This window comes from Chelonoidis abingdonii, chromosome 2 (genome assembly GCF_003597395.2).
Source record: "Chelonoidis abingdonii isolate Lonesome George chromosome 2, CheloAbing_2.0, whole genome shotgun sequence".
NCBI lineage: Eukaryota > Metazoa > Chordata > Testudines > Testudinidae > Chelonoidis > Chelonoidis abingdonii.
The window spans coordinates 80,000,825-80,012,527 of record NC_133770.1 but is presented as its reverse complement, the minus strand read 5'-3'; the positions used below and the strand labels follow the sequence as shown (position 1 = coordinate 80,012,527).

Sequence of the window (11,703 nt, the reverse complement as noted above, 5' to 3'; positions counted from 1 at the left end):
GCGTGGCAGGGGCAGGGGCCTGCCGGGCTCCGCCTCTGGTTTCCCCGAAGCTGGGAGGGGAATTCCGGGAGGCAGCGGGACCCAGGCGTTGCGTGATTCGCGCGTTTTCCCCGGCTGCGGAGCGAAGTTCCTGCGCCCCGGTGGGCCGCAGCCCGGCCTTTGGGGTTCGCCCGCCCGCCATGGACAACGGCAAAGTGTACGGCCCGACCACCGAGCCGCAGAGCAAGCCCCCCGCCTGCGGGTGCTCCGTCACCCGGCTCAGCCGCCAGCGCCTGCTGCTCAAAGGGGCGCAAGTGGTGAGTGAGCCGGGACCTGGGCCTCGCGGCTCTGCCCGGGGCGGGGGGGCGCCTGGCAGAGAGGAGCGGTCCCGGCTCCTGGCGGCGAGAAACTCGGGGTGTCGCAGCCCTGCCGGGGTGGTCCCGGGCGGCTCGAGCCTCTCGCCCCGGGCTGAGCGGCGCGGCGGCCTCGCCTGCCCGCCCCGCTCCAAGCGCGCGGTGCGAGGGGTGGCCCTGCTCTGGGCCCGGGCGTGGCCCTGTTTACCGCTCCCGCCAGCCAGGGCCGGTGTGCGGCAGAGCGCGGAGCTGCGACTTGTCCGCCCTGCCCGGCTGCCGGCGCGGGGGGTGCTGGGCGCTGTTTGTTTCTCCAGTGAAGCCAGACGGCAGCTCCGCGGAAATGTCGGGGGAAAGCCTGGTGCTGCCCCAGCGCAGGTGCTTGTAGGGTCCTTCGCAGCCCGGCATTGCTGGGGTTCCTCTCTACCCTTGCTGTTGTCCCGACGTTTACCTGGGACCCTGCCCTGTGCTTTGGCGTGGCTGGGTCTGGAGTAGAGGGGGCTGTGCTGCGGGCGGTAGGGTTGACACTTCTGTTGACTTGACTGTACAGCGCAGGATCACACAGCAAATAAGGGGTTAACAAACGTTAATTAAGGAACCCAAGATGGGGGCGGTAATCTTTTATTAGGCCAGCTTCTGCTGGTGAGAGAGCAGCTGTCGATCTTACACAGGGCTCTTCCTCGGGTCTCCGAAGTGAAAAGAGGAGCGCTGTGCAAGCTTGAAACCTGGTCTCTCACCAGCGGAAATCGGTCCAATAAAATATATCCCCTCACTCACCTTCTCTCTCTAATATCCTGAGACCAAGAGGTTACACCAACACTGCATACGACCTTAATCAGTGTTTCTTAACCTGTTGTCTTGCACAATGTCACTTTCCCCCACCCCATTTACAGTCTTCCTTCCTTCTTTCCACACCACTGCCCTGCCCTTTGTTATTCCTGCCTTGACACCATTCTCCATGTGTGCTTGGACCTGAATGTTCAGCTAGGATTAGTAGATTTTCAAAAAAATAATTTGTTTCAAGTCCACTAAAAAGAAGAGTTTGTTTTTATGGTGGCTTTTATTTGGCTGTTTATACAAATCTGCTTCATGTTAGAGGCATAGAAATCCTGGCTGTTTTGTTAAGTTTATAATTCTCTGTGATAAACTAAGCTGTCTAAATAAAAGAGAGGGCAAAATTGAATATTTTCAGCTGTCCCTTCCTTGTGTTGCATGTGTTTTTTTGGCAATGAATATTGTTGCTATAAGTATGAAGTTGTAAATGTAGTTGTTACTATCTACATTTAATGTTTTTTTCTTTTTCATTAGTGAGTTTTCTGTTTTTTCTGTCTGCTGTCTTTTACTACCTCTTTTTATTTCAATTTTGTAGGCTATATTTATCATTGCACAAAATATCAGTGGTATATAAAAATGACCAATAACATGTTAAGACAAAACCTTACTCTAATAAAAATAAATCTTAAAAACAATTTCCTAGACTCCTAAACAAAATAGAACTTAGTTCAGATACTTCTTTTAAGTGTAGACAAAGAGACACCATTTACTTCAGTCAGAGAAAATTTAGCTTGATCTAAAAAGTCTTAACTGAATTTAAAGACTGAAAAAATTAGTCTAAATCAAATGGTAAATATTTAACTCCTGGTAATATTAAATAGTACATTTTCAACTTTTAAATGCTAGTATATTGGTGAACTGGCATTGTAATATTGTTTCTGCAGACTCAAACTATTATTACTATGGAGACATCTTCACAGTACGGCACATCTATTTGGACAGTACAGTCACAGACACTGACTGTTTAGAAGTTTGTGCTAGATTTAGCAAGTGATTTCAATTGGTTTTGTAGGTTCAAATAATAAGCAGGATCCAGAGCTCGCAGTCCACTGTGGCACTGCTATTTCTGGTTTTAGCATTTTAACTTAAAATTAAACGGGTGTGAACTCATGTGAAGGCCTTAACATTCTGTACCAGAGGCTACATTCCATTAACGTAGGTGGTAGAAAATCTTGGTTGAACCTCATTATATTGTGGTGAGCTGTAGGAGTGTTACATAGTGGTTCACTCTAAGTCAAAAGAATCCTAAGTCTTCAAAGGAAGGGATCCTATTCTGCTGGCTTTTTATGTATATTTTGTGTAATCTTTTGATCCTTATTCATAAATGGGGGAGGTTATAAATAATCTCTCTCAAATTTCTGGTTAATATATATAGAAAAATGAAAATAGCACAGCATGGTTTCGATTGAGAGAAGACAGTGAAACCTAAAGGGGAAAGGGACTCAACTAGTTTTCCTGAAAGCGAAGTGGGTTTTAGTTTTAGTTCTAAAATGTCATAATCACAACAGCATCAGGTGATTTCTGCCCATTAATCAGGCACTGCCAAAAAGAGGATCATAATATTTTAAAACATGACAGTCATTTTAAAAAATTTATTTTAAACAATTCTCAAAGCCCTAAATTGCTTTATATAAATATTTTTGAAGGTAAATTTCTTTGATTTGTTTTATTTTTTTAGTTATAAAACATCTATTGTTAGATAAAATGAGCCTGTTGAGTATTACTGCCATGCAAACACCTTTGCTCATATAAATAATCCCAGTAATTTATATAGACTACTCATGTGCCTTCATAAAGACAATTACAGGTGCATCCCTCTTGGGCAACAGCTTTTCTGGTTAGGGGAAGAGAGAAACTACTAGAGCTGTTCATAAACAAAGACAAGAAAAGACTGCTGGACCCATGTGGGCACAAACTCGATATGTTTTTAAAGCTTTGGCAGTTTATGGCCTTATCCTGTCACTGTAGGGACACCAGAAGGGTAGGTAATCAAAGCCAGATTTCTGCTAAGCTCATCAGAGATACTTTTTTTTTTTTTTTTTTTTTTTAAATCTTTAGAGCCCTGCAAATCTGTGGATAGCCACAGATGCGGATTATCTGCAGACCATGTTTGTGGATCAGATGCGGATACAATTTTTTTTTTTTTTATCTGCGCAAGGTTCTACCTTGCTTCCTTCTCTCCCAAAATGTACAAATCTTTGAGTTCTTGGTCCAGGCACAGATTAAAAATCTTGTACATTGCTGTGGGTGAAATTCAGGTAGCTTTCTATGACTGACATGCCCTTGTTAAAGGAAGGCATATAAATGCTGCATTTTACTTAAAAATTATTTATGAAATAGTTTTTTTCATTTTGGAAATCCAGGTAAATATGTTAGTGTAATCTCTGCAATCTGTTGTTGTAATGTGGTCTAATGGATAATGCAATGGGAGTTGGGAGAAGTGAGTTCTAATCCTGGCTTTACCATTGACCTACTGTGTTGCATTGGGCAGGTCATATTACCTCTCTGTCTCTTATTCCCCTCCCACTCTTTTGTCTATGTTGTCTGTTCAGCTCTTTGGGGTAGCAACTGTCTCTTACTATATTGTTTATAGTAAATAGCATGTTGGGTTGCTAGAGACTGCTGTTGTACAGATCATATGCAAAACAGTGATTAAAACTTCAGTACTGCAATCTTAAAATTGCAAACTAACTACCGCTTGTCTAAGGTGCTTTTTAAATAGGATGTTACATAGAGCAAATCATCTGATTCCATTATATGTATGGTACAATATTCTCTAAAATACTATAAAGCCAACTGCAGAGAACTACTTTCCAGTTTTTAAGATCATGGCATGATATTCAGGATAGAGGGAACGCTTTACTTAAGACTTATAGTTATTAGAGACAGATAATGATAGCATATTGCTGACTGCCGCTGCTGAAGCCTCTTTTTGAAACCACTTGTGTATCACATAAAAATATACCTGGCAAAGAGATATTAAGAACTTTTGAGTTTTGCATGGAGTTCTTTTAATTTTGGTTAATACAAAGGAATTTAGTTTCAATCCAAAACTGGTTCAAATTCTGTAGAAAGTTGGAAAGGAGAAGGCACATCGTGGCAAGACCTAGGGTTGTAAATTAATATCTAAAGCAGTAATACTTGTCATTAAGTGGCGGATTTAAAAAGAAAAAGTATTGCATGCAGAAACCTGTGTATAATGCTAGACTGAAAAGGAAAGTTCTAATTTAAGCTTAAAGATCTGCTCTTGCTTCTGAACTATTCATTCACTGCACCAACCCTACTTTTAAAGACTTGTGAAATCAGCAGAATCCTTTGAATATCAACCCTTGTATGCAATTTTAAACCAGAAGGTTTCAGTGGGGAAATGCCACAATTGAGGCTCTTGACAACAGTGGTTAAACAGTTACAATTTCATAGGCAAGTATTTCACTTTGTTTATCTTTCCTTTGTTTTCACAATTTTATTTTGTATGTTCACACCTATCTAACATTAAGGCTATGCCAGAAACATGATAGAATTATACATAACTACTGAGAGTGTATGTAATGTTAGCATCAATAAGTGACTATCATTCAAGTGATAAAGGAAGGTGTTAATATCAGGTGGATGGTTCTGGACATACAACATGGGGATAATGGTTTAAAAGTGAGCTGCAATACTTCTTTGACCACAGTACCCTCTGCTATGCAGCGCACAGGGTAGCAAACTGGCATCGTAGAGGAGGGACAGAACTTGGCTACATTCTCCCTAGTGGTCTTTAGACAGTGTAGAACAGAGATTCTCAAAGTTATTTGATCACACCCCCCTTCTTTATATCTGTAGCAGTTTACACCCCTCCTCCTGCCACACATACATATACACTGATTTTTTTTTTTTAAATCAACATGCAGCTCTCACTAAGTATTTAAAACAGTAAGGCATTGATTCAGACAGCCATTTAAGTGTATAGGCAATACATATCATGACACCCTTACTTATGTGCTGCTGCTCTCGGCATTGCCTTCGTAGCTGGGCAGCGGGAATGTGGTGGCTGCTTGCTGGGTGCCCAGCTCTGAAGGCAGCACTGCTGCCAGCAGCTTCTCAAGCCCCCCCCCAATTTGAGAACCTCTGGTACAGAAGACTCTGCACAGTAAAGGCTCTGCAATTCTGGAAAGGGAGAGAAGCTAGGGAGCAGCCATTCTCTACATGTGGTTTAGCCGTGGGTCTAAGAGATTTCAGAGTGCTAATTCACACAAAAAATTACTGCTGGTTGAAAATCCTGAGGATGATTTTCTGTGCTTGTCTGGGAGGGACCCCATCGCAGCACTTTTTTCCTAAGGAGCTGTGGTCTCAGGGAGAGTGGATAACTAGGGAAGTATAGTGCAGAGACATTTGTCCTCCAGAGGTACTTCCACCCCAGTTAGCGTCTAAAGAGCTGTTTGGACCTGTGCGGGTTTTAAAGGCAGGGGACCCTTGACAATGATTCTGAGGAAACTGAAACGTGGAATCTCCTGTTCCCTATTGATACTATATTGTGTTTATATAGTATCTAGCTCCCTGGACTCTGACTGGGATTTTTAGGCTCTACCACACTACAAATAATAATGTAGGACAGATGGTGGCTCTCTGTTAATGTGAGAAATAATTATTTGACGTATAAATAGCTTTAACAGAGTACTATGAATATACAGAGTGAAAAATATACAGTTAAAAAAACTACACCGCTACCTCGATATAATGCCACCTGATATAACACGAATTTGGATATAATGCAGTAAAGCAGTGCTCTAGGGGGTGGAGCTGCGCACTCTGGTGGATCAAAGCAAGTTCAATATAACACGGGTTCACCTATAACACGGTAAAATTTTTGGCTCCCAAGGACTGCGTTATGTCGAGGTAGAGGTGTATTTAAAGTCAGTTCTTCCTTCATTTTGCTAGTCAACTCTTGTGTTTTTGTTTTTCTCCTTGCAACAGTTTAAGGAGCATAAAGAGCATAGTGAGTAGTTAACTGCATCTTCTACAGTGCTTTAGGTGCATGTTGGATTAATTGTTGCAGATAAGTACAGTTAACAGAAATGCATAAGAAAATACCAATTAAGAACAGAGCAATTAAGCATCTTCATAATTCCAGATAAAGAACTCAGTTGGGGGGGGGGGGGCGCGGGAAGGTCAGTACATTTTCTTTTAAATAAATTCCATCTAAAGCTTTTATTAAGATATTGAGATTGAAGAAGTAGTTACAAAAAAACACAGTTGCCAATTTATGTAATAGGAAAAGCATGGTTGACATATGTTGTCAAATTCCTGCACGTAGGAAAAACCTCTTTACCTGAAGGAAGTCATTTGCGTAGTGATACCTTTCCTCTTCACTGATTTTAAATTTAACTGTGGCATGTTCATTAACATGCAAGCAGCTGAATGATTTTGAGGGACAAAAGGATGGCTGTTAGTAAACATTCATGAGCCATTTGGTTTTGGATCAAACTGAGGAGCATCTACCATTGCTCCAGAGATAGCGTCCTGGTTATTTGGGTTTCTGAGCTCTGTTCAAAGTGGGTTTCTAGCAGTTATGTTGCTTCTTTTCTGCTCTACTTTTTCAGCAGGTGGCAGAGGTGATTCATACTGAAACTCTTCACTGGTGATAAAGAGCAGAAATTATGAATGAAAATGAAAACGTGACTCATATTTTCAATATGATTGTGATAAACATTATACTAAGGAAATAGCCATTACGGGTATTTTCCATCTTTGCTTTAATTTAATTTAAAAAGCAAGGGCAAAAAAGGACCTCCCCATACATCCTCAAAAAATGGATTTGAAATATTCTGGAGAAATCCATAACAATCATTATTTTATGCAGACATTGATTTCTAAGCAATCTGCTTTATAGCAACTACAGGAGAAAAAGGAAGTGTGCTGAGAAATGGCCTTATTGTTTTTGTTTCTTAGCTGTAGTTCTTTTCACTCTTTAAGATTCATCCTATTTAATACTGTTGAGTATTCAATATAGAATATTAGTCTGAAATGTTGCCCTCTGGCATGGTTTAGATTGGGAAATTTATAGTTCACATGTGCTGAGCTGCTAATATTCATATTAAAGAAAAACTCAGGCTGTACGTTATTTTCCTTGACTAAGACCCACTGTGTAGCATGTGCAGCAGCTTGGTGCAAGCTATTAACTAGAAAATAATCAGTCAAAAGTAGCTGTTTTGAATTCCAACTCTTTAAATGGACACTGGCAACTAATTGCCCAATATAAGTGTTTTTAATTAAAATATTTTTCTGCCTTGTGCTATTATATGAAAATCAGAAAGTGAAACCCAGTGATTATTTAAAGATGTAAAGGGGGAGATGGAGATATTACCAAAACCTTTGGATAAACTGGGAAGATGACAACCCTGATTCTAAGGCTCGCTCTAAACTTAAAGTTTTACTGGCGTAACTGTTCTAGTGGTCTGTGTGATATCTTACCAATCTAGTTGTGCCAGTAAAAGCATTGGTGTGGATGTGGTTATACCAGTATAACTTATTTACTTTCCTGAACTAGATTAAGGCCATGTCTGCATGACAGACTTGTGCTGGCATAGCTGTTCAGTCAGGTGTGTGAGAAGGTGTAGTCCCTGACTGACATAGCTCTGCCTGCAGACGTCTGTGGTGTAGATACCACCTGTACTGGAAAAAAAAAAAAAAAGTTTACTGATAGTACAACTATCCCCATCTGTACAATACCAGGACAAGTATAACTTTGTTGGTATAGCTGCATTCATGCTAGGAATGCTTTGCCAGTATGGGAATATTATATTGGTAAAGCAATCCTGGCATTGATATAGCCTAAACTATATCAATCTAAGCACTTTCATATGGTTTAACTGCTTGTACACTAGGGGTGGGGTTTGTCTGTTTAACTGTGCCAGCATAGGTAGTGTTAAAACTTAAGTGTAGAGGAGGCTTTGGAGAATACTGGTTTTCCCAAGGTTTTTGTGTGTCTGAGGGCTTGTCTGCACTACCAAGTTTTGTTTACAAAACTTAGGTCGACACCCAAAAGTCAACAAAACAAAAATCAACAAAGGGTGTTCACACTTGCTCCCTCTGTCGACAGATCATGTCCACATTGGGGACACCATCGACAGTGTGAGCAATGCAATGTGGGTATGTATCCCACAGTGCAGTGTGTGCAGCGATCAGCTCTTCCATCCCACGAGTTCTCCCACAGCCCCCTTAGCTGCCAAGAGCAGCATCATGAGCAGGTCTGTGAGCTCTCCATGCTGTGAGGAATGGCAGTCTGTCCCCCTCTCCCTGCAGCAGCAGTCTGCCTGTTGCTGTCCGGACCCGAAATGGTGGGTTCGGTAAAGTTCTTTTGATCTAGTGAGGAAAAAACCGCGAGACCAGACAAACTGGTAAACTTAAACAAGAAATGGTTTTTATTGACTGGGATAAAAACACAACTGGGGCTGGGGAGGAGCACTTCTACCAACTAACAGAAACAAGCTATTTACATGCATGCACACACAACTGAATACTTCATAGCCAACTAGCAGCACTATGAGTATGAGAACTATACACAATCCTAGGATAAACTATTTACAACTAATAACACCAAAATCAACTTCTTGAAGATAAACAAATACACTAATTAAATGAATTATGCGCATTTAACTAAACATTATTATCACAGACATTAAATTGAACTTAATAGCAATCTTTCAATAACTCAAATTTGGTACCATATACATAGAACTTTATGACAGACAGCAATACATATGGTGGTATACCAAATAAGGGAAGAAGCAAGGGAGAAGTTAGGCAAAGCACAGACAGTTAGCACAAACAGTTAGCACAGACGGTTAGCACACAAGTACCATATTCCAGACGCAGCTGACCAGCAGAACGGGCACGAGAAGCGTATCAGATCCGGGGAAATAGATAAGCAATCCGTAACAATCTGAAGAAAAAATACCGTTGCTAAATTATAAATCCATGGGTAGAACCCAAGAAATAATAATTGCGTGGGTAGAACCCAAGAAATCAAATAAGTACATGGGCAAAACCCAAGAAATGAAATAAAACACACGTCACGAGCCGGCTATAAGCTGGGGAGACCCCCAACCGAAGGGTTGATCAGGTCCTTCAGTCAGTTAACGGACACTCCCAACAGACTGTGGCTTGAGGCATGGTTTTATTCCAGGGACTGTTTTACACCTGGCGTGATTTGATTGGTCCCTAGCTCCCCCACCCTCCAGGTTCCGAACTGTTGCCCCCTACGTGGGCAGATTTTGCACACGACACACTGGAAGCTGCTAGAAGCTGCACACTAGCACAGGTTTGCACACAACCCTAATCCGACCCTTTGAACTGTATTACGATTGGGCAGATTGGGCCCCTTTGCACAAGGCACTTAGGTAGTATGCACACGGTACTAACCTGACCCCTGGGTTGCTGGGCAGAAAGGCAGGAGACTGCACACGGTCCTAGCCTAACCTCTAGGTGACCAGGCAAAAAGAGCGGGAATCTGCACGCTGCCCTCTAAGGTTGCACACAGCACTACGGTGCTGCATATAGTACCAGTGTGATCCCAAGATGGCCGACAATTGGCCATACAGACGCCATCTTAGGTCCGTCCGGACGCCATCTTAGGCCAGAGGCCTTTGGGCTCTGACAGTTGTGTGTTCCTAGTGCTGGGCAGAACAGGAGCATTCCAATGATTTACTCTGTTTGTTCCTGTAGTGCACAACTCACCGCTGCAGCACCTCCTGCTGGTCGTCTCAGGGAATTAGCATTTCCAGCCTCCAGAGCGCCCTCTGCAGGCCACTATCCCACTGCTACTGGCCCCCATGTCCATCCTAGGACCTAGTTCCCCTTGTCTTTGGGGTGCTGCCCCCTGGCAACGCTCCCCACCCCCCGTCTCAAGATCTCCTCACCCAGGGGAATCCCCAACCCTCTAACCCCCCCTTACCTCAGTCATGGGCTACTGCCATGTCACCATCTAGCCCCCGCTCACTGGGGCAGACTTCAGTGTAAAAGCCACTCATCATAGGCAAGGGGGGTTTGGACCTGCTGCCTCTGCTTACCCATGGGCTGCCACATTGCAACCCCAGTACCTAACTGACCTTCCACTAGGCCACAGCCTGGGGGGTTTCCAGCCTGAAGCTCTCCAGCTCCCTTAGCCTTCCCCCCAGCCCTGCTCCACTCCAGGTACCTTCTCTCAGCTCTGCAGCCAGGTCCCTCCCTCTCAAAGCTAGAGATAGTGTCTCTGGCTTCTGGCCCCAGCCCTCTTGTAAGGGCCATCTGGGCCCTCATTAAGCCAGCCTCTGCCTGATTGGGGTGTGGCCTCCAGCTGAGGCTGCTTTCCCCAATCAGCCCTGCTTTTCCTTCCCTGCCACAGCCCTCTCCCCGGGCTGTTTTAAGCCTTTTAAGGCAGGAGCAGGTGAATACTCTGCTACAGTTCCCCCAAAGGGAACAGCACACAGCTACCTCCCGAAGCTTTGAAAGGGGAGGGGCTCATTCCTCCAGGACAGCAGAGATCAAAACACTGAGCAGAGCAATCAGGGCAGGCATTGTGGGTTACTGGCAGAAGCCATTTCTGTGAACAAAACAAACAGCAGTGTCTACACTGGCTCTTTGTTGACAATAAAGGGAGGGGAAAAGACAAAAGTCTGTAGTAGGGATGGAAGATTTTGTCGCCAAAGCTGAGCGTTTTTTGCGACAAAAGTCCCATTGTAGTGTGTACGTTCTTGCTGTTTTGTCGCCAAAAGGCAGTTTTTGGTGACAAAACTTGGCAGTGTAGACAAGGCCTGAGTCTAGTGAGACTGATACTTGAGCTTAGAAGTGAAATTGACCCATCTAGTTCTATTATGCAGGCGTAGCAACAGTGTAATTAATAAGGACTTCTAAAAAGCGACAAGGAGTCCTGTGGCACCTTATAGACTAACAGACCTATTGGAGCATAAGCTTTCCCATTCACCCACGAAAGCTTATGCTCCAATAGGTCTGTTAGTCTATAAGGTGCCACAGGACTCTGATTTTTCTACCTGCTAGTTCTGCAATGCCAAGCCAGAGTCTTCAAGTCAACTTATGTTTTCTGCCTCTGGTGTTGTCAGCTAAAAAATGTGTTGCTAACACTGGAAACAGAATAACATCTTGTTTGTTCTCCCCCAGCTCTGTTAGGTCCACAGGATTGGCAGGAATTAAAACTTGTTTGTGCCTCTTAAATTAGCATCCTATCAGACAGCGAAGGTGCTCTTTCTTTGAGTTGTTTTTCTTACTGACTGCACTCTCAGATCTAAAATATGCAGCCTTCCATCTTCCCCTTCCCACAAGAGTGATTTGTAGTCGGAAGTAATTAGCATTGGGTTTAATACAGTAGGGACTGCACTCTCAGCAAGTTTGCAGATGACACTAAACTGGGAGGAGTGGTAGATACGCTGGAGGGTAGGGATAGGATACAGAGGGACCTAGACAAACTAGAGGATTGGGCCAAAAGAAACCTGATGAAGTTCAACAAGGACAAGTGCAGAGTCCTGCACTTAGGATGGAAGAATCCCATTCACTGTTACAGACT

The 11,703-nt window shown here is 43.3% G+C and overlaps 1 protein-coding gene across 1 annotated transcript in view; it reads left to right on the top strand.

Annotated features, from left to right (window-relative positions):
- Positions 1–30: 30 nt before the first annotated feature.
- Positions 31–11,703, top strand: part of CMTM6 (CKLF like MARVEL transmembrane domain containing 6) — a 28,621-nt gene continuing 16,948 nt past the window's right edge. Inside the window, exon 1 of the mRNA XM_032784149.2 lies at positions 31–296. Within this exon, the coding sequence (XP_032640040.1) occupies positions 180–296 (117 nt within the window). The 5' untranslated portion in view covers positions 31–179. The remainder of the gene's footprint in view (positions 297–11,703) is intronic.